Consider the following 24,862-nt stretch of genomic DNA (forward strand, 5'->3'; position numbering starts at 1 on the left):
GCATTAGTGTCTTTCTCTACAGTAAAATAGTCATGCTTTTTAGTGTTTTGTTAATAATGTTTTGATGACGAACAAAGTTGGATTGATATTTTTGGAAACCCCCAGAGGCCGGAATTCTAAACGGGGTGATCTTTTACAAATGCCGGCTCTTTCAGCCCTGACCAAAGTAAGAGGTTACCAAACCAAGAAACCATGCATTGCACCGAACATGGATCTGCCAAACACACTAACTAGGAAACCATGTTTTTAAATATTTTTTTTTTATATTTTCAAATCATTTTTAAATACCAATATTAAAAATAATTTTTTAAAAATAAAAAATTTTATTTTAATATATTTTTAAATAAATAAAAAATACTTTTAAACTATCACTGCTACTAGAATCCTAAATAGACCCTAAAACTATAACATGTGAAATTTTATAGATAGTTGAAATTGCTTTTCCAAATACTTTTTATCTAGAAATGTAAAAAAAGAAATTTTAAAAATTATTTTTTTACATTTAACATAATAATAGAAACATTAATTTGAAATAAAAAAAATTCAAAATTTACTCGACCTCAATGCAAACATAGCCCAAACAGGTATTTAATTTAGCTTGTTCAAGGATGGCAGGAAGTATCATACAGAGTTGATTTCTAGATTCGTTCAAAACGAAAAAGGGAAAGAAAAGAAAATCAATGACGGTCTACATGAATAGTGAGTGATAATTAAGGCGTTCTACTGATCTCAACAAGAGTAAGTGCGTGCAGTATGATCCCTCCTCTTTGGACACAACCACTCTTATTCTTTTAGATACAATCACTGCCAAAAAGTAAAAGTACAAGAAATTCACTAAACAGTTTTTTTCTGTCGGGTGACTGAACGCTACAGCCTTCAATCCTTTCAACAGAATATTGCGATTATACAAAATAAACATTGGAACACATTTAGCAAGAACTTACAATTACTAAAATAAATCAAAACGACCTTTATTATACATTTCTGTGACTTCTGGAGAGAGATTTCTTCCCTTTAAAGAGTTGTTATTGACAGAATATCAAAACATTACTGACACCTGGAGCAAGATGTTCTTTTACCCATCATCTTGCAACTCACCCCCACCATCACAGGTGTCAGCAATTGTAGTAAATATTTTGGTCAACAATCGGCCGCATCAATACTGCTTTACAAGATGCTCCGAATGGGGTGACCACAGGAAAAAAAAAAAAAAAAAAGGAAAAAAAAATTCCAAGATTGCCTTTCAAAATCAACTCATCCACCACATTGCTATAAGCATATCTCTTCAACAGCCACTTCCAGCACGCTGCATGCAGTAAAAGAGCATATTCACTATCCATAAACTTGGCCTTGCTACCCTAAAGCTATCTTGTCATATTCTCAGGAACTAAATTGACCAACAAGGCATATATTGTAATTTCAATCAGCTGTTGTTTTCCAATAAGAAATTTCCATTAATCTAGCTACTACAAGTGAAAGGATGTTTTGAGCAAGAATACTTTCCCAAACGACCTCTTGAAATAGCCTGTTTAGAAGCATTCCAACTCTCATTTTATGATGCAAATTGCAATAACAGATTCAAGTAGTAGATAAAATGGATTGTTAAAAGGTGTCGTTGCACAAAGAATTACCTCCATGCATCTATAGGTTCTTTCTGTGCTGTGTGTTGGGACCAGGCTTATAGGTCAAAGATGAGTAACAGGAAGGAATAATCTGGTGACAACTGAACATCATACTTTACGTGGCAGAACCTGCAGGCGAGGCTTTGCCCTCATAACTGTTTCATCACTATGCCTGATCAGTTCTGACAGTCTCCATGGTTTCTGCCACTTCCATTTGAATTGTAAAAGCCACTGGTGATGACTTCTCTTCCACCTCCATAACTTCCCACCTTGTCCTACAACTGCTAATTTTCTCATTGATAACTGCCCAAGTGGAACCATCTACACTACCAATAAAACCCATTTTCTTAGTCAAGCAACAACACAGATCCATGCCTACAATGGAAGGAGGAGAAGAAGCAGACTAACCTTTCTAGTCTGATCAATGAATGCTGCTGTCTCTCTGACTGAACCATTAGCAATTCCTGGCGTATATTTTAGCTGTTTCTGTGCTGGCACAGACACTGGAGACAGTGGACCACTCATGTCATCATTCAAGTGTTTCAGTGAATTGTGGGAGTTCCTCTGTTCTTGTCCAGCCTGTAGAATTGAAGGCAGTCATAGTCTAAACTAAGAATGATAATAATATGTAACATGCACTTTTTTCAGTTCAAGGCTAAAGAAACCATGGCACGCTCACGAGTCATAATAGCTTCATAGATATATAGAAGAATACACAATCACAACAGCCCAAACTTCTACTCTTGTATTGGGATTCCCTCTCCTTGAATCCATATTTACTATTCTTTGTACAAATTTTTGCTCAAAACGAAATTAGAGATGGTTCTTAGAACTTTTTAGCTAAAGTATGAAGGGGCCAGCTTATAAGAAGTGCTTTGAAGATTCATGTTCTTGCAATCTTCATCATTCTAATCTTAAATCAAACAAAGGTAGATTTCAAAGCTCCAAACTTTTCCTACATAGTCAATAAAATTAACAACCTCTAATATTACTGGACCATCATAAGATGTTAAACATATGATCCAGACCACTTCAATTTAACTTAGTTCTGTCTTGCCTTGAATCATGGATCTAACATGTTCAGTTTTATCTTCAGGAATTCTAAAAACTGTTATTTGACGCATGAGAAGAATAATTTTACAAAGTGACATAATCTTACAGAGGCTGCAGTAGCCAAAGCAACTGCAAGTGCATGCTCTCTCAATTTTAGCTCCTTCTCAAATTCTTTTCTTTGTGCTTCACTTTGTTGCAATAGACCTACAAGTTCTTTGAATTGTTCTTTCATTTCTTTTATTTCCATTTCCTTCTCCCATAGTTGACACCTGTTGAGAACACGCAACTAGGTAAGCATACATTTTACCAATCATTACAATTAAAGAACATTTAAACTGCCTCCAAATGATGGGAATTTAGATGAAGCATGTTTGGTGTTGAAGGTAGACAAGTAGAATGTTTGCATGCCGTGCATCCTATATGCTTGGAAATAAAATATAATAGACAGAAACTTGCTAGTTTTAATACAATTTCCTTTTTTTTCTTTTATGGTGAAGTAATTTCCTTTATTGGCCACCCGTGCTCTAACTTTAAACATCCATGGTTCAAAGCAAGCACCTTGCATCTCCCAGAGAATTAAACATATACTGGAGCAAATTCTTCGCATCTCCCATTGAACGAAGCTGATTCCAACGTCCACGGTTGGTAAATGCACGCTCTCGCTCTTCTGCTTCTGAAAGTTGTGAAGCCATTGCTACAAGTGAATTAGATGTTATGCTCAACATGTTTTCAAGTGATGATATTCTGGCCGTTCTCGCATTTGGTGACATAGAAGATGCCCTGAAAAGCAGGAAAGATATGTTAAGATATTATGATGTTGATTTGAAGCATTGCTATTTTACCTCCTTGATGCTGCCTAATTTATCAATCACTGGCAACGGGAAAGTAAAAACTAATTAAATTACATAGCTTATACCTAGCAAATCCATTCTTTCCTCGTGGAGGACTTAATCCCTTTGAAGCAAACTCATCTACTTGCTTCAACACCACCAACTCTTCTGCAAGTGCAGCTCGCCTGTAGATTGCAGTATAATCAAAACAAAACTACAATAGTATGTTATAAAACAGATGGAAAATATAGAATTAAGTTCATACACTTGGCTTTGCTTCTCATATTCAAAGCGAACTTCATGCACATTTACCATGACCTCTAGCTCATGATCAAGCCAACGTTGCAAGGATTTTTCATTGCTCTGGATATGCAAACTTAAATTGAATGAAAACGCATCATAAGAATAATTAGACAAACATAACTTGCAAAGAGGAAGTCAAGACAATCACCTGACCATTTGTCCCATTTCCATTGGAGGTAGCTGCATGATGGTAATACCATTAGTAATGTGATGTACAAAAAGAAACAACACTACATAAATACCCCATGTTTTCAATAATAAAATAGATCTACCAGCTGAAGAATTAACCATTGGCTGCATATGCCATGGTCGTAAAAGAAAATGTTCATTTTGAATACCTAACCTTATATTGTAGAAGCTATTGTTTACCAGAAACAATGGGGTTCAAGATCACAAGCCTCGAGGACAATATATTTAAAATTAACAAGCACACCTGAGTTGTCTCGTGCAGAAGATTTTCGAGCTTCAAGCAGCTCTTTTAACCTTTTGGTGGCCATTGCAGCCTCTTCTGTCTTTCTTTGAAGAACCTGAAGTAAAGAAGATTGTTATGACACAAATTATTTATATTACACCTAATTTAGAGACAGTTACAAGAAACCAATGATTGTGCATGCAGTTGCTTTCACTTATACTAACAGCAACAACAAGCAGTGCTAGTGAAAACCAAAAGAACTGAAACATTTATCCAAGCAGCGATGCCTTTGGAAAGGCAGAAAATATACCAAATACCAGTGATATAATCCAGAGTCAAGAATTTGTCATACAGAACAATATGATCCATTACAAAAAGCATAACCAACAGATGGGGATGGGAAGTTGGAACTTTATAGAATTAAAGTTTGTCTCCACATAATACATTAAGCTCTTTGAAGTTCACAGTGAATTAAATAATTATGTTGCTTGAGCTCACCATTTTCTGGCGCTGGTTTATAGCTTGTAGCTTATGCCTTTCATATTCATTTCTTCTACCTTCCTTCCGTAACTACACAAGCAAACTCATTATCATAAGAGGGGGATAAGGAGACGAACAGTATTATCAATTAATAAAACAGCAAACATCAAACGAGAGTTTGCATCTATTAAAGTATTTCTGATGGTCAAACAAAGTTTATCTTGGCATCATAGTTTCATAAGAAGCTTCAATCTCATATACAAATGAGAAGATTTTATGAGTTGCAATGAAATCCAATTCTTACCAAATTTATTCCCTTTTTGCATCACATCCCAGAAGTAGTCATAACTCAATAGAAAGCACAGAAGAATAGGTGGAATAGAGATTTTAAGATACTTGAGCAGAACAAAAAGGGAAATACCTGCAGCAGTTCCTTTTCTCGAGAGGCCTTCCACTGTCGAAATTGCTCAGCCTCTTGTTTGATCCTATGTTGCAACTGAACCTGTATTCTCAAAAGAGAAGGAAATAAAAGAAATGTTTGCAACGTAAAGTAGAAATAGACTGTAAAAAACTAAAAATATGTGCAATCTTGCAAGATAATTCACCTTTTGTGCCTTTATAGATTGAATTTCATCTTGTAACCGCTTTGCTGCTTCATCACTTTTTTGTTTTTGCTTTAAAAGCTGAACTTGGTTCTCTTCTTTCTTCTTAAGATCCAGAATCTGGCAGCATTGATGGTAAAGTTTGTTTAACCTTTAACATCGTTATGAGTCTCTTTCCTCAGAAAGAAAATTAAATGGAATTTGTAATATAACATTATCACCTGTGCCTCGAGAGTTTTTAATTTCTGGGCATGGATATCTTGCAATTTTTGCCCATCAGAACCAGCAGAAAGATTTTCAATTTCAGCCAGCAGACGGTCCCTCTCTTGCTGAAGTCAAAAGAAAAAAATGGAAAATAATGGACAAATCACTCTCTTACTCTTAAAGAATAAGCTATAGAAATTTGTTGAGTTATTTTCAACCTGCACGGCTCTTTTTTCATCCTCTAATTCCATGATTTTCTTGCCAAAGTGTTGCTTGAGAGCTGCAGTGTCAACCCCTCCAAAAAGTTTCATCTCTGACTGCTCAGATTAAAGAAAAACATCATATACAAGATCAAGTTACTTATATTATTCAAGGATTTCAGTTAGCGGATGCATTATAAGCAAAATATGAAGCAGATTACTTAAAAGATACGCTTATGAATAACGATGTCTCTATCTCTGAATGGTGTGCTTTAATGGAAAGAAATGGGCAAAATGAGAAACAGATCACTGAACAGTTACATTTATGAATAACGATGGCTGTATTTCTAAATGGAGTATTTTAATAGAAACAAAAACTGCCAATTTGAATATGTATTTCAGAAACCATAATTTATAAATTTGAAAATGCACAAGTACAATTTTCCAGCTTCAGAGACTTCTGGTTCTACTTGATACAGTCAAAATCACCTTATACGATTCCCCTCAGTTTTTTTTAAAAACTTTTTTTTTGAGTAAACTTAACAAATGCTTAAAATTTGTTAGTAAATTTTCAGTCATGTCCTGTAAAAATATGCAGAAAAACACATCCAGTAGTATGATTGTAGAATATTGTATGGGAAATGCATGATCCAGAAATTATATGCATTACCACTATTTTACACATAAAAGACCCACCTCTTTCTCCTCCAAACGTCTGTTCAGTTCATGCAATTCTTTGTCCATTGTATTCTGCAAAAGTGTGTGCTCCCACTCTTTCGCTACTTCTTCATCAATATCCCTGGAGTCACCTGCTTAAGGTTGGAGTTATTAATACCGCTAACACTGCTACAACTGAAACAAACCTTCTGTTTATTTACTAAAATAAGAGAAGAAAGGGATGTGGAAAAAAAGGAGGATAAAAAGGGCTGTGAAAGAATTGCCACAACTGGAAAAAATAAAGGAAATCCAAGATAGAAACTGATGATCTAGTGGAGCTCACCAGAAATAGTTTCACTCATTTGATAATCTGGAGACTCTATACTATGCAAGCTCCTTTTGTGCCCATCAGTTTTCACAGAACAGATACTGCCATCCTGAAGGATGAAGCTCTATATTCATGCTGTGTATTTATGAAAGGAGAGAAAAATCATTCCATTCTAAAAAGGAGTATCTGTCACGTACTTGAGCGTCTGTTTCACGCTGCTCCACAGCAGTGCATCTGCTGCGGTAATCATGAAGTTCGCGACAAAGGTCCTCATTGGCTGCTTCAAGCCAAGCAATCCTTTCCTTAAGAACCTACATGAATGGTTATTAGGAAACTTACACAAAACTCTTGCAGAGTAGACTGTGTACAAAGAAAGGACCAACCAATGCTCTCCTTAGCACTTAAAGGATACATAAGTTTATTCTTGTGATTGACAGAACATCTCAGGCATACGTTTGCATAATCTAATACCTGAACTTCATCGGAAGAGCATCCTCCTCGGGCAAAAAGTTCCGCCTGCAAATACTCAAGTTGTTGGCGCATCTTTAGCATCTCACTGGACATTGGGTCTCTGTTAACCTATCAACACACGAAGACCAAAAAAGTTTCATTCATGATGCTTCATGAAAGCATTCAATCTTTATCTACACATGGAAAAGAAATAGGAAAGTTATTCTGAAAAGCTTACAACAGGCTTGTTTTGGATGTTGCGGGCACGATTTGCATACTTTAAGGTGTTGAGGGTTTCCTCAGCATTGATATCAGCTGGACTAATGCAGGCTATAAAAGGCGTTTGGGAAACATTAAAAAAAAAAACACAATGGATAACAAGTAACAAGGATTTGAAGGGAAATAGAACAGAGGAATTAGGTTTTGGGTGGGTACCTATCATAACAGTTCTGCTGTTACCACCAAGGGAGTCCTGTCAAAATATACAACTCTAAGTTACATCACTATAGGAAGCATCAGAGTAAAAGGAAAAACTAGAAGGCACGAAGACCATTCGTAACCATCTCATACACCATAAAGGTGGTGTGCTCATCTTCCTAATGGCTTATAATTAGTACCAGTCCATATATCTGACCGATTTTGAATTGACTAAATTACAGGAAAAAGGCTAGTGTATTGTGTCTGAGAGTCAGAGATGAAAAACAAGCTTGATGGTGTCCAACGTTCAACACAGGTGCATATTTCGAATGTCTTTTTCAATTAGTTAATTATTTATCATTCAAAGCAGTCAATCAAATGCTATATGCATTGCATTCAGTGGCTGGCAGGACAATTAACCATATGAAAGAATTGGCTTGACTATTTTCACATAGGAATCCTTGTTAAAAGCTCCCATTCTTCACTCTCAAGTGTGTAATACCTGCAGAAGCCGAGTCAATTTACTGTCCCGATAGGGCACATGAACACCTTCTTTTCGCCTTTTATCATCACCAAGTGCACTGATAACGTTACCAAGTGCAAGAAGGCCCTTATTGATATGAACTCCTGTGTAAAAAAATAAAGCTGTTATATACCTTACAACAAAATTCACATACATTAAGTCACAAGCAATTCCACCAACCTTCCTTAAAACGCATGCCATCTGAACCAGTCCTCTTCGCACGCTCAGATCCAGCAAGATCTACTAAATGCAACTTTGCACATAGATACTCTTCATTCATACTGTCATTTGGATTGCTATCACCAGGGAAAACTGGATTGAGCTTACGCATTTGCTCTAGGGTGATGGTAAAGATGGCATGTGAACGACTAGATAAACAAAAAAAAAAATCATGTGTCACTAAAGCTAGTAGTATCTACTTCAGCTTCAAAAGTAAGAATTTACTTGCAAAGTCTTCAAACCAGGTGATAAAACATAATTAAAAACTGGAAAGTTTATAAGCTCATGCATATGGTAGTCAACAACAATACTGAACTCTATTATGCATCTCTATCTGAACAGATCATCATCACGAGTCTTTCCATAAGTTGTAGTTAGCTAAGCCATGAGCAGGTAATGTATTATAGAAAGCAAATGGTACTTTGATGAAGGGAAATCAATACCTCGAGATACTGATAGTAAGATCAGTAATATACCTCGATTGATTGTTCATATTTGTGCTCCCTGTTGCCCTGCTCAAAGATCCTTGTTCTAGGCAAGTGGCCATTTCTTTAAATGTACTAACACTCACTTCTGTAGATCCTGCCAGTGTTATAACACCATTTGATGTTTCACGAATTTGTATTGGTGGTTTTCCTGGGAGATTTACTTTCCCTCCGTGCCCATTTGCAGTATCTGATTTGTTCAAAGTGGTGGGATCCAGCAAATCTCGCACTTCTTCTTTCAGAATCTTTCACATCAAAATCTCACAATTAGATACCCACCACACAATTCCAACATTTGTTAAGAAGCATACACATACTAGAAACTAGTGGTAGAAAGATATTTTCAAAACTACTGCAGGAGTATACATATAACTCACACAGCACTTCCAATCAAAAGTTACTGGATTTAGATAAACAATATGGCATTAATATCTCATTATCTTCAGTTAAATCACTAACAGATGAGGGAGCAGTCTAATCATTCAACACAATGTTTAGAACTAGACCAGGTTTCTACAAATATATACAAGCAGTTTTTTTAATGGACATTCTATCAACATAAACTGCAAAAGCAAATTATTACATGATGTGGATTCAGCAACTTATCTTTCTACAAGCCAGAAATATGATAAGCAATTGATTTTTGAATCGAACATGATATTTCAAGTGAAATGCTATAGCTTAAAGATAGTCAGTGAGTGAGTGTGTGTGAGAGAGAGGGAGAGAGAGGAAGAGGAAGGGAGAGAGAGAGAGAGAGTAAACAGAGAGCTAATTGATGACAAACCCGTAGAGTTAAGAGTGGCAGATGGAGAAAAGAAATGCTTCAACGAACCTCAATGAAAGAAACATGCAATTGGAATTCAATTTGATGCTTTAAAGTTTCAATCTTGCTGAATAAAACATTCATGACTTGAGGAATTATTCCCATTTGGCAACCATCTTTGAAGCCTGTGCCCATTGTATATGTCTTCCCAGATCCCGTCTACAACAGATTGAAAAGTAAATACAACATTTCCACGAACAATTTTGTTCCACTTGAGCAGATTTTCCATGGAAAATAAAGCTTTACCTGACCATAAGCAAGAACAGTCGCATTATATCCTTGGAATAAACCATCAACTAATGGGGCAATACATTCTTCAAACATAGCAGACGAAGGAGTGCCACTGCTCCCATAAACATGATCAAAAGTAAATGCATGTGTGCCTATTTGTACCTGAGACATCCTCACAATCAAAATACAACGTCAGAAAAAAATAATAAACACAACCAGATACCAAAGATATTTAGTATTTTGTGGTGTCCAGAAAGCAGAGTTTAAAGAAACTTTAAAAGTTCAGTAACTATATCACGCAAATGCATCTGCAATGTCACATGGAGAAAAGGAGTGAAAGGAAAATGGCACCTGCATTATCCATTAAATAGCAGATGATAAACAACACAAAAAATGAATGCAATTCTGATGTCTTTATATTTCCTCATCATTGAAGGTAATAAAAATGTCAACTTGAACTGCAAATAGAAAGTGCAACTTTGAACATGAGCTTGAGACAAGTCTGCATGGCAGGTATAACACTGGTTGACAGAATTTGACCAGTCCTTAAAGAAATCCAATTTAGATTTCCAAACTGAAAAGAAAAGGAACAGTAACTTTTCATGATCCCTTGATGATAGAGAAGCTTTGGCCAGGTCTTACACTAGAATTACATGACAACACTATATTTTGATTTGAAAAGAAGACACGCCTTATTCAGATTGAGAAATAACCAACAAGAAAAAGAAAAAAGATTGACTAACGAAGCAAGCAGGCCACCTTATCACTATCATCACCATTGTATAAAAATTAAAGAAAAACTAAGCTAAACAGAAATTCCTTAGCAGTTAATATCTTTCGCAATAAACTTAAACTCGCAACTTTCAGTCAGTTTAAAGGTTATTTATGAGTGTGGTAGGATTGCTTTTCAAAGTGATTTGGAAAATCATCAAAATAATATTTTTTTATTTTTAAAAATTCATTTTGACAATACCACATCCAAAAACACTAAAAAAAATTAATTTGAAGGAAAAAAGAATCAAATTTTGACGAAATGCATGCTGAAACTCACTCCCAAACGGTGCCGTCAATCCGATTTTGTTAAAAATTCTAAGTAGTTACTGTCTTTCACCACAAACTCAAACTTCACAACTGTCAGTCTGTTTAGTCAATCTGATTTTACATACAATTCCTTTGCAATTAATGTCTATCACAATCTCAACCTCAGAAATGTCAGCCCTTTTAGTCAATCTGATTTCGTATAAAACTCAATTCGATATATGTATGTATACTAGATTCTACAAGAATATCCCAAAAAGGCAAACACAAAACAAGGCTCAAGCCATTCCAAAATTGGAATGTTAACGGGACATTTTGTACCAGAATTTAAGATAATCATAAAAGATTTTACTCAATCGAACACAATTCCCCAATCATGAAAATGCCAGACAATGACTTACTTCAGATCCCAACTCAGATTATGATAGCTAAGAGTAGCTTAGCACACTGTTCCAAGTCGAACATGCAATACTTCCAGATTTCCAAATTTTAGAAGAAGAAAAGTAGTAAAGCATAACAATAATCCTAAACAGTAAACTTCTTCCATTGCCATTAAACATCCACTAAGATCCAGATCTCGAAACTCTAAGAATTTTTTAAGAAAAAGGCACCCTCCCCGTTAGACTCACCAAAACTAGCCTTGATTGCCTCTTCTTTTTTACTTTTTAGTTTTTGTTACTCACTCACCCTTCCGCACATTGTGTAATAGTGGAATTGTACGAACCTGAGGCTTTCCAGAGACAACAGTGACGCAATCTTTACAGCCTTGAGCTCGCTCATCGGCGATGAGCGGTCTTATATGAAGAGCAACTTTAACACAGCAATTCTCTCCTCCGTTAGAAGCAGGAGAAGGAGAAGGAGAAGGAGAAGGAGAAGAAGAAGGAGAAGAAGGAGCTTCCATTGAGAAATTAGAAAGAAACAAAAAGAAGAAAAGGAAGTCACAGATTTTATTCTTTTTAGCTAGAGGAGAAAATTTACAAAGGTTATTGTGTATGTGAAAAGATCAAAGAAAAACAGTTCTCATTGTCTGAGAAATTGGAGAATTTTATGACAAGAAAGTGATACAACAACTACAACAGTAAATAGTTGTAGGCGGTTGATAGAAAGAAGAAGCTGGTGGAGTTGAGACTTGAGAGTACTGTGTACAATAGATAGCTTAGTTTGGCTTGGTTACAAAGAGAGTGAGAGAGAGAGAAGGGGTAGTTGGGGAATTAGCAGCAAAACGGTGGCAGATTAGAAGCGGTGGGATGGTAGCCGGTCCTCTTTTGCTAGGGCCGCATTACTAAACACGCCGAAATAGTTTATTTAATATCATTATACATATGTTTTTAAAAATATTTTTTATTTAAAAATATATTAAAAAAATAAAAAAATATTCAATATTAATACATTAAAATTATTACAAAACATTAAAAAAAACTATTAATTTAATATTTTTAAAATAAAATATAATTTTAAAACGTATATAAAAACAAAACTACTCAACTCCCAAACTCCAACCACTACCATTTTCCTTAGCCTTCACAAACTCCCACGCCCCCACTAGCCCTTACGGTTGCTTTGGTAAATCTGTCATGACGCTCTTTCCTATTTTGCCCTCTCTCACACGCCTCTCTCTCACACACCTTCTCTCTTTCATGTTCTTGTCCTCTCCGTTTCTCCTTCCGCTATTACCGCTTTACCCCTCTTGGATTCTCTCTCCATTTCTTCGAAGTTTTTCCTTTTCCCTTTTTGTTTTTCAGGGGAATTCGCAAACCAATTCTTAAAAAGGAAAACAAATTTCAGAACCAGTTTTCAGAGACAAATTTTAGAAGCAGTTTTGGAACGCGCGAGAACAGAATTTCTTAATTTTTTTTTTGTTATTACCATGCTAATATTAAAAATATTTTTTAAAAAATAAAAAAAATACAATTTTAATATATTAAAAAAAAACAATTGTATTACACTTTTTTAAACACGTTAATTTACACACCCTCTATATGGTTCACCTTCGAATTGGAGCTTTTTTTAAAGGAAAGGGTTCTTTCGTGCTATCGGAGAGGGGCCTCCAAATTCTCTATGTTTGATGAGAATCTTTGGATTCTGGACATAGAGAATCTTTGAGAACACGGTTGTAACTGTATTTTTAAAAATTTTAAATTTTTTTTTAAAATTTTAATATAGTTTGTACGTTTTGGATCGTTTTGATGTGCAGATGTCAAAAATAATTTTTAAAAAATAAAAAATTATCATTAATATATATCTTAGCATGAAAAGTTATTTAAAAAACACTCACAACAACACTCTCAAACACACTCATGATGAGTGAACTCCCCCCTTGAGCGTTTGCCCAAGAGCGTTTACCAAATTATATATATAAAAAAGGAGTATTTATTTTCTTTATGAGGCCAAGTGTATGTTGGTAACAAGAACAACAGCGCGTATAACGATGTTTGTGATTCATGATTGTCCCCGAAAATATGGTAGACAAAGGGGAGAACACAGCACACAACCCACGTGATGTCGAATCATATTACCACCGTGGAGAGATGTTTTTAAGACGAGGTCCTGGACGGTGTGTTTTGCATACGGAGGAAGGCACCATTTTGTGCTTCTTTTTCACTCTATATTAATTTTCCAAGGATCAATTTGGGTTTATCTTGCTAGTTAGCGATGGACATTGATGAGCCAACTACTTTGTAAAATCTTACTTTATGGTATAATTTGTTGTTTGTGGTGTACGGTGACGGCTGGTGTGGTGGAGGTAAAGAAGTTCATTCAGTTTGTTATTGCAGTTATAATTGTATTCGAGTATATTTTCTAAGGATCAATTCTTTTTAATATTTTTTAAATGTTTTGATATATTAATGTAAAAAAAACCTGAAAAAAATAATTTAATATATTTTTGAAACAAAATTAACTTTTGAAAAAATAGCTAGAAATAAAAACTACTCCACTGCCACATAAACACAAATAAGGAGTAGCAGTGGTAGACTAGTAAATAGCAGTAGTAGTAAATGGGAGGGGACGTGAGAGGGAGACCCTCGTATTAGACATAGCCAGTTGCTGGTCTCCCAAACCTCCCAGTGTACTTTATAGGGCTCATGTTGTTTCCAAATTTGTTCTGTTAATGATTATAAAATAATTTTATTTTAATTTTTTAAATAAAATTATGTTACTGTGGATTTATTTTTTAAAAAATATATAAATTTATTTGGCTATATCTTATCAATTAAATCTATTGATTTTGATCAAATTTTTAAAAAAATTCACCATTTAATATTTACTTAAATTTAAATTTGTTTTTATAAATTATTAAAGTTCTTTTTATAAGGTTATCATATCCTCAAATAAATATTTTAAATTTTGATTTGTACTCAATTTTACGAGTATATATATTTTTATTGTATAATTAATTAAAAACCAATTTTCTAAAAATCAAAATTTTAAATCCAGTGGAAACCATTACTTAAATAATGGATTTGGTGAGTTAAGTGGCAGAATTCGGATCGATCCAATATATTGATGTCTTAATATTAAAAAAAAATCACCTTGATTTTTTCCTACCAGGCTTTTTACCGATTATTAAAGTTACCTCTAAACCCGCTAAATTAATTGAATCATATCAGAAACTCCTACACAACTTGATATTAAACCTGGGGTGGGTAAAGAGTTGGATTGAGAGGTTGCAAGTTGACCCATTAAATCCCAAATATTTTTTTATATTTATTTTTGTACTTAAATCGTATGGCATCGCAACCCTATAGATACTGTTTATACTATGGTAGTAATTGCTTTTAAAAGTGTTTATTATTTTAAAATGTATCAAAATAATATATTGTTTATTTTTTAAAATTTATTTTTGATATAATCATATTAAAACAATTTAAAAATATAAAAAATAATTTTTTAAAAAGCACTACCATATTAGAAAAACAAACACACCCTATAAACTAGTTATCAACTATACTCTTTAGATTTAATTTTAAGGATCTTTTGGAGTAGCGATTTAGCTATTATTTTATTATATTTTAAAAATAATTTTATTTTATGTTTTTGAATTATTTTAATATATTAATATTAAAAATAATTTTTTTAAAATAAAATATTATTTTGGTAATATTTGTTACTGGTCAGTATTTGTTACTGGTCCCATGTTTCGAGAGATGTTATGGCAGTTGATTAATTTTGGAATTTTGCAAATTTACATGATCATCCATCCTTCTTACGTGGGCACTCTCTAACATGCCAGACCAGCTCTTCTTTTCCATGTCAAATCAACACCCCCAGCAATAACATTTTCTTACAGTAACCTCCATTCCTTTTTTATTGACTGAAGTCTTTTTTCTTCGGATTGATTTTTTACTCTTTTCCTTTTTTATTTTTCGTTACTGATCATCTCCAGAAGAAAGACAGAGAATTAATTGGGAGATTGATAGGTTCTTCTCACCACATCATAGAGCGTGCGCTTAACCCTCTCATGTGGGTCAAGCCTGAACCATCACATTTTATTTTCCTTTCTCGTGCAGTAACTAGCAAGAACTAACAGCACCATTTCTTGAAAAGAAAAAAAAAACAAAAACATCAAGATCTTGACAGCTATTTCTCATCTAAAAGGGGAATAAGGACGTAAAAATAATTAAATGAGACCTTTTTCTTCTTCTTTTTTTGGTTTTGATGCATTTCTATCCATGTGTGGTAGACTGCAAGTTAAGAAAACTCGTGTGTAGACATCAATTTTTCTCTGCAGTTCTTGTCTTGGCTGCTTTATTCACAAGGAAGAAACACGGTGAAATCGAGACGAAGAAAAGCTGATGCAAAGATCCTAACCCTAAGTTTCCCTTTCCCAACCTAACTCTCCATTCATTGGATTTTTCCCCATTTCTGACCGTTGGCTATGCAGACCAGACAACAACTACATAGTAAAAGGACCCACTTGACTGGATTAAGTTAGTCGTGGCAATTCAGTTGGTGTTTAGCAATACTAACTAAGTTACTTTTAATCTCCCACGATTAAGCCGACCTGGAAAGAGTTTGAACCCTAAAGCAATGAATGATGACTCTTTGACTACAACATAGATGGAACCGGCTCCTTATTCTGTTGTTTTCTGTATTCTGCATGGATTACCAGTTGTTTGGTCCCTGGCGACACATGTCTGGAGCCAATGTAGTGGCGCGTGATCCGTATTGAGAGTACAGAGAGGCAATCTTGACCTGATATGTGGTACGGTCTTGCTAATCATCCAGTCCAACAATTTCATCGCAATAGAAATCTTCACTCACTATGTACTGCATAGAGACACCAAAATCTTGTTCCCCAACTTGAAGGTAGCTAGGATATCTCATATGTTGACCAGCAATGGCCTGCAGGGACCGAAATCTTACTCTTGTTTTTTTCCTCACCTCTATATGGCTGGCATGATACAAGTAGAAGAATGTCATGATAAATTAAATCGTGACAAGGTCCCTCTTATATATACTCGTAGATTTAGATAATCTTTAATCCTGACAAATCATGTAAGCCAACATGCTTCCATAACGCAAATTTCCTTCCCTTCTCTTGTCCACGAACATGTGTATATAATAATTAAAGTGGATAATCAACTTTCGGCTATAAAAACACCTTTAAATTAGAGTGTTAACCCAACACATAATTCTCATCAGGCCATGAGGGAATTAAGCCGAATGATTGGATGAGTTGGGGTCGTCTTCTATCCAATTTTGCAGTAGCTTTTGCTCTTGGATTTCAGAGAGGAATAGCTACTTGTGCCGCAAGCTGTGATCTCTTTATTCCCACCCCTCCATCCCCTGCCTCTCTCTTTTTCCTTCTTCTGCATTCTACCCCATGTGGAACTTCGCATCACATGCTCGCAGCTCCTTTAATTTCATCACAGCATTATATTCCTAGTTCTTTCTTTTTATCCAAGCTCCACCATCTTTCTGTCCCCATTCTTTCTGTCAGACTCGGTAACAACTCCCCTTTATTAACTACAATTATTAAGCTCATTATCAAAATCAATGTGGGCTATCTTACAATCCAATCCCGCAGTTCTGTTAATCAGTGCACGTTCTTTCAAGTAGTCAATCAACATGATATTCTTTGCAAGGCTTCAAGCATAGGATAGATATGGCATAATTACCACTGCGGCCCTCTTCTTGTCAACTCTAAATGGAATATGCAATCAAATTATAAAATATTTATGGGTTGTATGCTTCTTTCAATTCTGTCTTCCATCGTGTATCGTCTTGGTAAAGACTGCTATACCCATATAGCTGTTGACTATCTTTATCCATTGGCTCAAAAGCTAATAAGCTTAGAATTGTAGAGACACAGCATGTGCAAGATTGCTATTGTTCATCATGCGCATTGGGGTCATTGCTTCTAGAGTTGGACTATAAGTGGTGATATACAAGTGTTGTCGATCTCCTGTTTTCTAGTGGGGTTGGCTCCTCTCGATTTATATCCAGTCACCAATCCCATCAAATCAGACGTGTTCATGATTGTAATGTGGAGAGTCCCACAAACGGGAAGTGTCCCAGCTCTCATGGGCCGTTTCTTTCTTTTCTCGTGTTTTCATTGTCAATCACAAAATTATTTTCCATGTATAAAAAAATTCAAGGTGATCATTTTGTTTTCTTAATACACAGTTCTTTCATCCAATGATGAATGTTTGCTTGGAGGGTTTTTTTCAGATATACCATCGACATCCTAACTGATATAGACACACACCCACTCACTAGATACGGACCCGCGCTCCGCTGCGGGGTGTTTTCAAACCTCTATAATGGATTTTATCTTAATCAAGTTCGAGTGAACATGAAAAGAATGATAGGAAAAACTTGGGTGTGCAAATTGTTGTTAGGCAAGTTATGTGGCTGCCAACAACAAATTAATTTAGGCAAAAAGCAAGCAGAAAATGAGCATAAGAGGACCATTACGCCAAAGCAAATGCATAGGGCTTTAATCCTTTATGAAGGAAGCAAGATGAACCAAAGCAGCAACAGTGGCTATTAATTAATAAATATTTTTTACAGAAGGCAAAGAGTGCAGTGCAGGTGAAAAACAATGGGAGCCAAGGCTGGGATTGCTGCGTGGAGGACTTTTTTGAGAAGGAAGGAGCTGCCTCGAGGGAGGAGGTCAAAGGAGCAAAAAAAAACAAAAACAAAAACAAAAACAGAGACCCCAACAAAGATGATCGGACCACAATAGCTGACTGTAAAAGGTCCTTAACGTTCCTGCACCCAAAAAAACAAAAGCTATTGCAATTAATAGTACCAAGCAAGCAAGAGGTGCTGAAGAAAAAATCAACTTGAATGCACAATTTGCAACAGCAAAGCAATAGGATAGAAACACAGAGCATAGCAAGGGGAAACAACAGCAAACGTGAGGGCTACGACTTAAAGGCAGAAGCAGGTGGAAGAATATTCTCTATTGGGAGTAGGTACGAAGTGGAAAAATAGTGAAAACCGAGCATTGCATGAGCTCAGGAGCAAAAGGAAAACAAAGTCATGAGCGTGCTAAAAGGAACAGAAGATCCAATCCAAAAATAAGTGTGTTAATTGTCACATTAATTGATGACGAAACCGAAAGGGCACCTGGGATTAGCACCCACCACCACTGGCAAAATGGTTCCTGGATGCAGTTGATGAGGACAACATGAGCAAACAGAAAGAGTTATAAAAAACATGGGTTGCACAGCAATATTGTAGGTGAAATAAAAATGCTAGCAAGCATGCACACTATAAGAAGGCAGTGGTGGGTTTGCCCCCGCAAAAGTCAGAGGAGATTGAAAGTTTAGGTGGGTTTGAGTATCGATGATGCTGAGGCTTCGGGTAGAAGCAAGGAAGCAGCTAAAACAGGAAAAGCCACAGTACAACCAATTCGCAAGCAAGCAAAAGTAGTTGAAATCAACATTGTTTTATCAAAAAAGCAAAGCAAATGAGATGACTAATTCCAGGAACATCACAAAACAATTGTGCAAAGCAAGTGCTGATGAATGTATCATAGATTTGGTGTGCGAAAGGACTGTGCTTGCGGGTGAGATGCATGACTGCTTGCAGCAGACCCACACGTGAGGAAATCAGCACAACAAAAAAACAAAAAAATGTAAGCTTCTAAAACATTACCAAATAAACATAAGACAGAACGAAGCAAACCAAAGGGAAAAGGCATGAAGAAACTTAATTGAATGCTTGAAACAGTAGGAAAAAATGAACAAAAGAAGTGTCAAGGGGGGGAACACAATTCAAGTCAGAACGAAGCAACTAACAGACTGAAGAAAAAAAGAAAAATCAAGCAACCAAGACGAGAAGCAGGGAAGGAAAAATAAATATCTGCATAGGAGGGGTCACCTTGTACAGGTTGGAACAACCTAGACATCAAAGCAAAAAATATCCAAACACAATAAAATCCAGGACCACAACCAGTAAATTAGAATGCTTGTTTGCGTGTAAATGCAAGTGACACAAAAAACTAAGGGATAAAAACTGAGAATCTTACAGTGCAAGAGCTTAGAGTTATCAGAAGGTTTTTGCTTTAGCCTGCGGCTCTTATTTCTTTTTGCTCTCTTGAACATGACACTAAATGAGAGAGAATAAAGGACTGGCTATAGCTTTTCCAGCCATGTCTAATAAGGCTGGGTACATTATGCAGAAGCGATGTGAGAGAATGAGGGAAAATGAGAGGGCCAGTGTCAACCATCTGCTCCCCCCACTTTTTTTTCTTTTCTCCTTGCACCCCTGTTGAGACTCATAGCCTTTTAATCTATTTACACAGCCGCTTTAATTCATCTAATTGACCACACATGCCCAGGTAAGCTACCAATTTTCTTTTGATCCATGCCCTCTTTTATCCTCATCACTCACCATTTTTGGCCAAGAATGCAACACAACAAAAGAACCAAGCAAAACTCGAACAAAAAAACTGGACACATAGGCTAGATTAATAGCCTTGACTTACTAAATCCCTGTTATAACAAAAGACAAAAAAGAAAAATTGAAACAAGGCTTGAATCTGGAAAAAAGATTTGTCAAAGGAGGCATATTGCTGCACCCGAAACAATGGAAAGGCTTCTAAAAGAGAAGCAAAGCCAAACCAAATAGTATCGAAGAAGTAAACCAAACCAGCCCAGCGCTGGAAATTGCGAGGCAGAGGGACAGAAAAATAACTATATTAAAAAAGAACGTAAAGGCTGGTTTATTACGCAAGACAAAAGCCAAATGCATCAAGGAGGATCTCTTGAGCATAACAATAATCAAATCGACTGTAGGGGAAGGGGAGCAGGAAGGGATGCAAACACACAATATCAATGCAAGGAAAACTACCAAAAAAGGCATTAAACCAAATGAGAAAACCTTGCAGCACTCAAGGTGAGCGCAAATGGTACAAATCATTGATAGAGTAGTGGGAGAGCCACCAGAAATTCAGACCAGAAGCATGCACAGAGATGACAAAAAGAAAAATAAATATAGGTTCCAAACCAAATTCCATGCAAAGAGAAGGATGACATAAAAAAGAACAGACCAACACGAAACAAATGGTAAGGTCTTAAAAAGCACCCTTGAAACGAAGGTATGAAAGGCTGTTACAAAACCAAAAAAAAAGATTTGGGAAGCCAAACAAACACAGAGATGACATGGCGATGTTCCTAAAACACCTTGAAAAAGAGAAACTTGCCGAGTAAGGCACAATCAGTTGTTAAAGCTCTTCTGAAAAGAGTGAGACCACCAGTAAGACAACCTTGCTCCTAACCAAGAAGGCCCTATGGAAGAGAAAGAAAGACACAATGATAATATCCATAAAAAGGCGACCAGAGAGATCGACAAAGAATTAACCTTGAGGGAAAATATCAAAGCGCATGACAACAATATATAAATAAGAAGCCAAACAAAAAAGAATGACAGAGAAAAAATGTAGGGTGGAAAAGCAAAGTAATTTGCAAGAAGAAAAGCAAAAGTAACTGGGAAAGCAGCGCAGGCAGAAAAGGAAGCCATTTAACAAAGGAGGAAAGAAAATACACAACGCATCCTTAAATCGAAGCAACAAAACAACACAGGGAACGATATACACCCAAAACAATTAAGCGCAATGGCAGAAAAAAAAATCCATATTGGAAAACAAACAAAGCAAGGCAACATAGTAGGTGCAAGTGAAAGAAAGTGAAGTGAGTTACATAAGTTAAAGAATTCGCAAACCTAATAGGTTACCAAGGGCACCGACGCAGAGGCAACACACTGCAAAAAAAACAGTCACCAGCTGAACCATCTGAGACAACTAAAAACTCAGAAATAAAAAAAGCATAGAGCCAAAAGCACATTAAAACGGAGAAGAAACAAAAACAAAGGGTAAAGATAAAAACAATGTGGAAAAATTGCAGGAAAAAACAGATAACCGATTGAAGAGAGACAGCAACTGGAAAAATATATTTCCTGAAAAGCAAGAAGCTGCAGAAACAAATCAGTAATGAAATGATGAACTTGGAGCAACTGAGTATAAAAATAAAAACCAAAAACATTAATTTAAAAACACACCCAATACGAAAAAAGCAACAACAAAAGATGGAAATTAAAACAAACTGTTAAAACAACAAAAACCTACCAGGGAACTGCAATTGGGAAAGAAATTGACAGTGGAAGATTTGAGAGTAATGGTTGGGAAGGCCTCTCTCAAAAACACCAAGCCTATCTCACACCAACTTCAAAGCAAAATGAGAGGGGTGCCTATAAATCATGTACAAATTGAATTTAAAAAAGGTGCAGCCTCGCTGCATAGGAAAATACTGAAGAATAAGACTAAAATGACAAACACAAATTGTGCTAGAGAATGAGCAAGGGAAAAAAACGCATCTAGTTTCATGAGAATCGGGAATAAACAGTTCCTAGAGAGACCAACCAACTTGAAACACCAACCAAACTTCATGAGAGAAAAAAACATGTCATGTCCAAGCCAAAAACCGCAGCTCTCCCAAGTCATGATTGATGACAAACCAACACAAAATGGAAGAGTGCATTTAATGCACAATCATGATAATGACAACAACTTGCATGTCAATGACTCAATTCCAAACCCATGTATGAAAGAAAGCCATAACTGGAAACCATCACAACAACAACACAGCAACAACCTAGCCAATCACAAAGCAAGCCGATGTGTGAAAGAACCAAACACCCAGCAAATTTCACACGCCTTGAAAATAGTACAGAGCTAGGCAACCCCCAAGAAAGAAGATAAACTCCCATGCCGGAATAATCAAAGACGGATGGTCGGCCTGTTGAGATTAGGAAATAGGAAGGCCCAGTGACATAAGCTAAGCTTAATTGTATGTGGGCTTAGTTTGGTTGGACGTATTTATAATATAGAGGGCCACAGCCATTAGAGTCCTAATATTAATAAAAATAAACGAGGAGTCCGTCCGGCCTCTTACTCAGCTACCAAAAGTCAACCAAAGAAACAAAATCCCCTTTCGTTTTCTTTGCAAGCTATAAATGAACTGTCGGTCGGTCATATAAAAACCAGGTCGCGTTAAAAGCACTCTAAATTACATACTGCCATTTATCAAACAGTTAGTCAGTCTCTGCACAGAGATAGAGATCGATCATGTCAGGAGGAGGCATAGCTCGTGGTCGTCTTGCTGAAGAGAGAAAGGCATGGCGTAAGAATCACCCTCACGTATGTTCTCTTTCTTCCATCTGTGCCCCTCGAACATCTATTCTGTCTTCGATTGGGTCTTATATTGTGTTTCTTTTTCCTTTTGGTTTAGGGTTTTGTGGCTAAGCCTGATAATGCTCCAGATGGTTCTCTAGATTTGATGATGTGGAAGTGCATTATACCTGGCAAACCCGGGGTTTGTAATTTTGTTTCCCTCTCTTTATTCTCTTGCTTTTTTTTTGTTTAAAAAATTCTATCCTTTTTTTTTTGTATCAAATTGGCGTGAATTTTAATGGGATTCACCATTTCTTTTCGATTCATGACACCAGAGTTTTAATTCTGATTTGTTTGTATAGTAATTAGACTTGTTTATCGCAAGAGTAGTTGAGATTGTTCGAATCACTTAGGATTTATGATTATATAATTGGGGACAGATAAATAATAAAAGGTTTTAAGTCATCTGAGGTATTTGGTAGGTGAGAGGCTTATTTATTAGGAAATTGGTATAATAGTGTGAGGTTTTGCCAACCTCTTTTTTTTTTGGTTGCTGCGCCAAAAACTACATTCCATAGGATTTATTTTGGGTTTAAATGAAGTGTTTTCATGTTCTGGTTTGATATGAGCATCTAATATTCGATTTTTGTTATGTTTTTAGTTTACGAGGAATGGGTTTCTTCATATAGGAGTTGCAATGCCTTGATGGTCCCTTTTGTTTTCCTTCTCATTCCCTTTTTAAGGCCCCTAGCGGCTGAACTTACAGCGTAGAAATGGCATTCATGTCACTGTCCCTATTGGTCGTGGACAGTTCTGTGCAGCTTAAGGCTGCTGAACCTTTTACTTTTTTTAAGTTTGAAAAATGAATATTAATTACATCACTCAATGCCCCACTTTAGAATTTATTTTCAAGATTCTCAGAGACATTGTATAAGATTGGAAAATATGGGAGGACTTAAGAAGTGGGAGATGCTTTTAGGTCATAGCTCTTGTATTGTGCAGATCAATTGGCTTTTTTATTCTTTATGAGAGGACCTGAGTCATGATTTCTATCTTAACCTTTTTAAGTTGTGTTTGGGGTTGGTTTGATTCATCTGGAGATTGATATGTTCATTGCTGACCTCATTACATAATCATTCCACCCCCTTCTACAAAGAAAGCAAGAGCTGTTTCTAGTTTCTAAGTGTTCTGGAAATGCACTTCCATAAAAGTCAGCGTGGCGTGGTTGCTGAAAGATCTCATCTGAATGATAATGTCCTTAATATGCAGACTGATTGGGAGGGTGGCTACTTCCCCCTCACTCTTCATTTCAGTGAGGACTACCCAAGCAAACCTCCAAAGTGCAAGTTCCCCCAAGGTTTCTTCCACCCTAATGTCTACCCTTCAGGAACTGTGTGCTTATCTATCCTCAATGAGGACTATGTAAGTAGTTCGCTTGCTCTTTCATATGTCACATATTATGTAGCACAGAGTTTCTAAACACTGCAATCTTTTTTCTAGGGCTGGAGACCAGCCATTACTGTGAAGCAAATATTAATTGGCATTCAGGATTTACTTGATCAACCAAATCCTTCTGATCCTGCACAAACTGATGGCTATCAGCTTTTTGTCCAGGTTTTTTATCTCTATACCTCTATTATCAGCTTTGATTTGATCCATTCCATATCGAATTTCTGTATTAAGCAACAGGGCTCTGACTTTGCAGGACCCTGCTGAGTACAGGAGAAGGGTGCGCCAACAAGCCAAGCTATACCCACCTACGCTCTGATGCAATAGTTGCTTCACCATGCCTGCAACTTATTAGTTAGATCCCATCATATATGTCCAAGCCTGATCTAAGTAGCAGAGTGATTTAGCATGGGTACTAGTTAATTGTGAATTATAGTTACGCTTCCCATTTCTGTATTAAAGGATGTTTTTTAGTCATGCTTTGCGACAATGCTCCTCCCTGCATTGCAAGTTAGCAACAAGACAACTGTTGAGTATCAAACCTATCTTGATTGCCCATTAAGATTGTTATTTATGCCTCCAGCGAAACAGCACGATATGTGGAAAAGGATTGCTAGGGAAACGTGACTGATGCTGCTGGAATTGGTTAAAGCAAGTGTAAGCTATGCTATGTTTTTATATTTATGAGAGCGTGTATGATATTGAATTATATACTTCCAAGCATGCAATATCATTAAATAAAATTTGATTTAGATGTTAGAGTAGGTTCATGCTAAACCAGGGAAGGAAATTGACTTAATATTGTTTGTGGGAGGTGGTTTGTGTCTTGTAGGATGGCAGAGGGAGAAAAATGCTGAAGCTGCCCAGTTTGTTTGGTAGTATGGTAGCAGTTGTTTTTAAAGCGTTTTTTTTTATA

The 24,862-nt window shown here is 36.2% G+C and overlaps 2 protein-coding genes and 1 long non-coding RNA gene across 8 annotated transcripts; 1 reads left to right on the plus strand and 2 right to left on the minus strand.

Annotated features, from left to right (window-relative positions):
• Positions 1-946: 946 nt before the first annotated feature.
• LOC133692170 (kinesin-like protein KIN-4A) lies at positions 947-12,124 on the minus strand. Of its 2 annotated transcripts, none has more exons than XM_062112907.1 (26): positions 11,602-12,124; positions 9,855-10,001; positions 9,618-9,767; positions 8,777-9,030; positions 8,262-8,449; positions 8,061-8,185; positions 7,577-7,613; positions 7,380-7,471; positions 7,163-7,270; positions 6,889-7,002; positions 6,707-6,815; positions 6,403-6,515; positions 5,725-5,823; positions 5,524-5,631; positions 5,306-5,422; positions 5,122-5,202; positions 4,719-4,790; positions 4,242-4,335; positions 3,957-3,988; positions 3,771-3,868; positions 3,592-3,690; positions 3,234-3,455; positions 2,782-2,944; positions 2,031-2,201; positions 1,632-1,943; positions 947-1,306 (listed from the first exon to the last, which is right to left on the minus strand). In XM_062112907.1, exons 1-25 carry the CDS (start codon positions 11,776-11,778, stop codon positions 1,731-1,733), a joined length of 3,183 nt encoding a protein of 1,060 aa, XP_061968891.1. In that variant the 5' UTR covers positions 11,779-12,124; the 3' UTR covers positions 947-1,306; positions 1,632-1,730. The 2 variants fall into 2 exon arrangements, with proteins under 2 accessions (XP_061968891.1, XP_061968892.1); XM_062112908.1 differs by having other exon boundaries at positions 6,707-6,800; positions 11,602-12,123.
• Positions 12,125-17,842: 5,718 nt separating this feature from the next.
• Positions 17,843-22,302, minus strand: LOC133692288 (uncharacterized). 5 transcript variants are annotated; one of them, XR_009841862.1, is made up of 3 exons: positions 21,454-22,270; positions 21,051-21,284; positions 17,843-20,617 (listed from the first exon to the last, which is right to left on the minus strand). It is a non-coding gene; the product is annotated as an uncharacterized LOC133692288 (long non-coding RNA). The 5 variants fall into 5 exon arrangements; XR_009841860.1 differs by having other exon boundaries at positions 21,051-21,575; positions 21,947-22,269; XR_009841861.1 differs by having other exon boundaries at positions 21,051-21,575; positions 21,980-22,268.
• Position 22,303: 1 nt separating this feature from the next.
• On the plus strand, positions 22,304-24,655 carry LOC133692287 (SUMO-conjugating enzyme SCE1-like). The gene is made up of 5 exons (XM_062113122.1): positions 22,304-22,524; positions 22,616-22,699; positions 23,767-23,919; positions 23,998-24,111; positions 24,203-24,655. The coding sequence occupies exons 1-5, from the start codon at positions 22,453-22,455 to the stop codon at positions 24,263-24,265; spliced, it is 486 nt and encodes a 161-aa protein (XP_061969106.1). The 5' UTR covers positions 22,304-22,452; the 3' UTR covers positions 24,266-24,655.
• The last annotated feature ends 207 nt before the right edge of the window (positions 24,656-24,862 follow it).

The sequence above is a fragment of the Populus nigra genome, chromosome 4 (genome assembly GCF_951802175.1).
Source record: "Populus nigra chromosome 4, ddPopNigr1.1, whole genome shotgun sequence".
Taxonomy (NCBI): Eukaryota; Viridiplantae; Streptophyta; class Magnoliopsida; order Malpighiales; family Salicaceae; genus Populus; species Populus nigra.

Coding starts and splice junctions, on each gene's coding strand:
- LOC133692170 (XM_062112907.1), bottom strand. CDS start 11,778: ATGGAAGCTCCTTCTTCTCCTTCTTCTTCTCCTTCTCCTTCTCCTTCT. Junction 5,632..5,724: donor ATGAAAAAAGAGCCGTGCAG/GTTGAAAATAAC, acceptor TTTTGACTTCAG/CAAGAGAGGGACCGTCTGCT. Junction 3,691..3,770: donor TATGAGAAGCAAAGCCAAGT/GTATGAACTTAA, acceptor TGCAATCTACAG/GCGAGCTGCACTTGCAGAAG.
- LOC133692287 (XM_062113122.1), top strand. CDS start 22,453: ATGTCAGGAGGAGGCATAGCTCGTGGTCGTCTTGCTGAAGAGAGAAAG. Junction 22,700..23,766: donor TTATACCTGGCAAACCCGGG/GTTTGTAATTTT, acceptor CTTAATATGCAG/ACTGATTGGGAGGGTGGCTA. Junction 23,920..23,997: donor CTATCCTCAATGAGGACTAT/GTAAGTAGTTCG, acceptor TCTTTTTTCTAG/GGCTGGAGACCAGCCATTAC.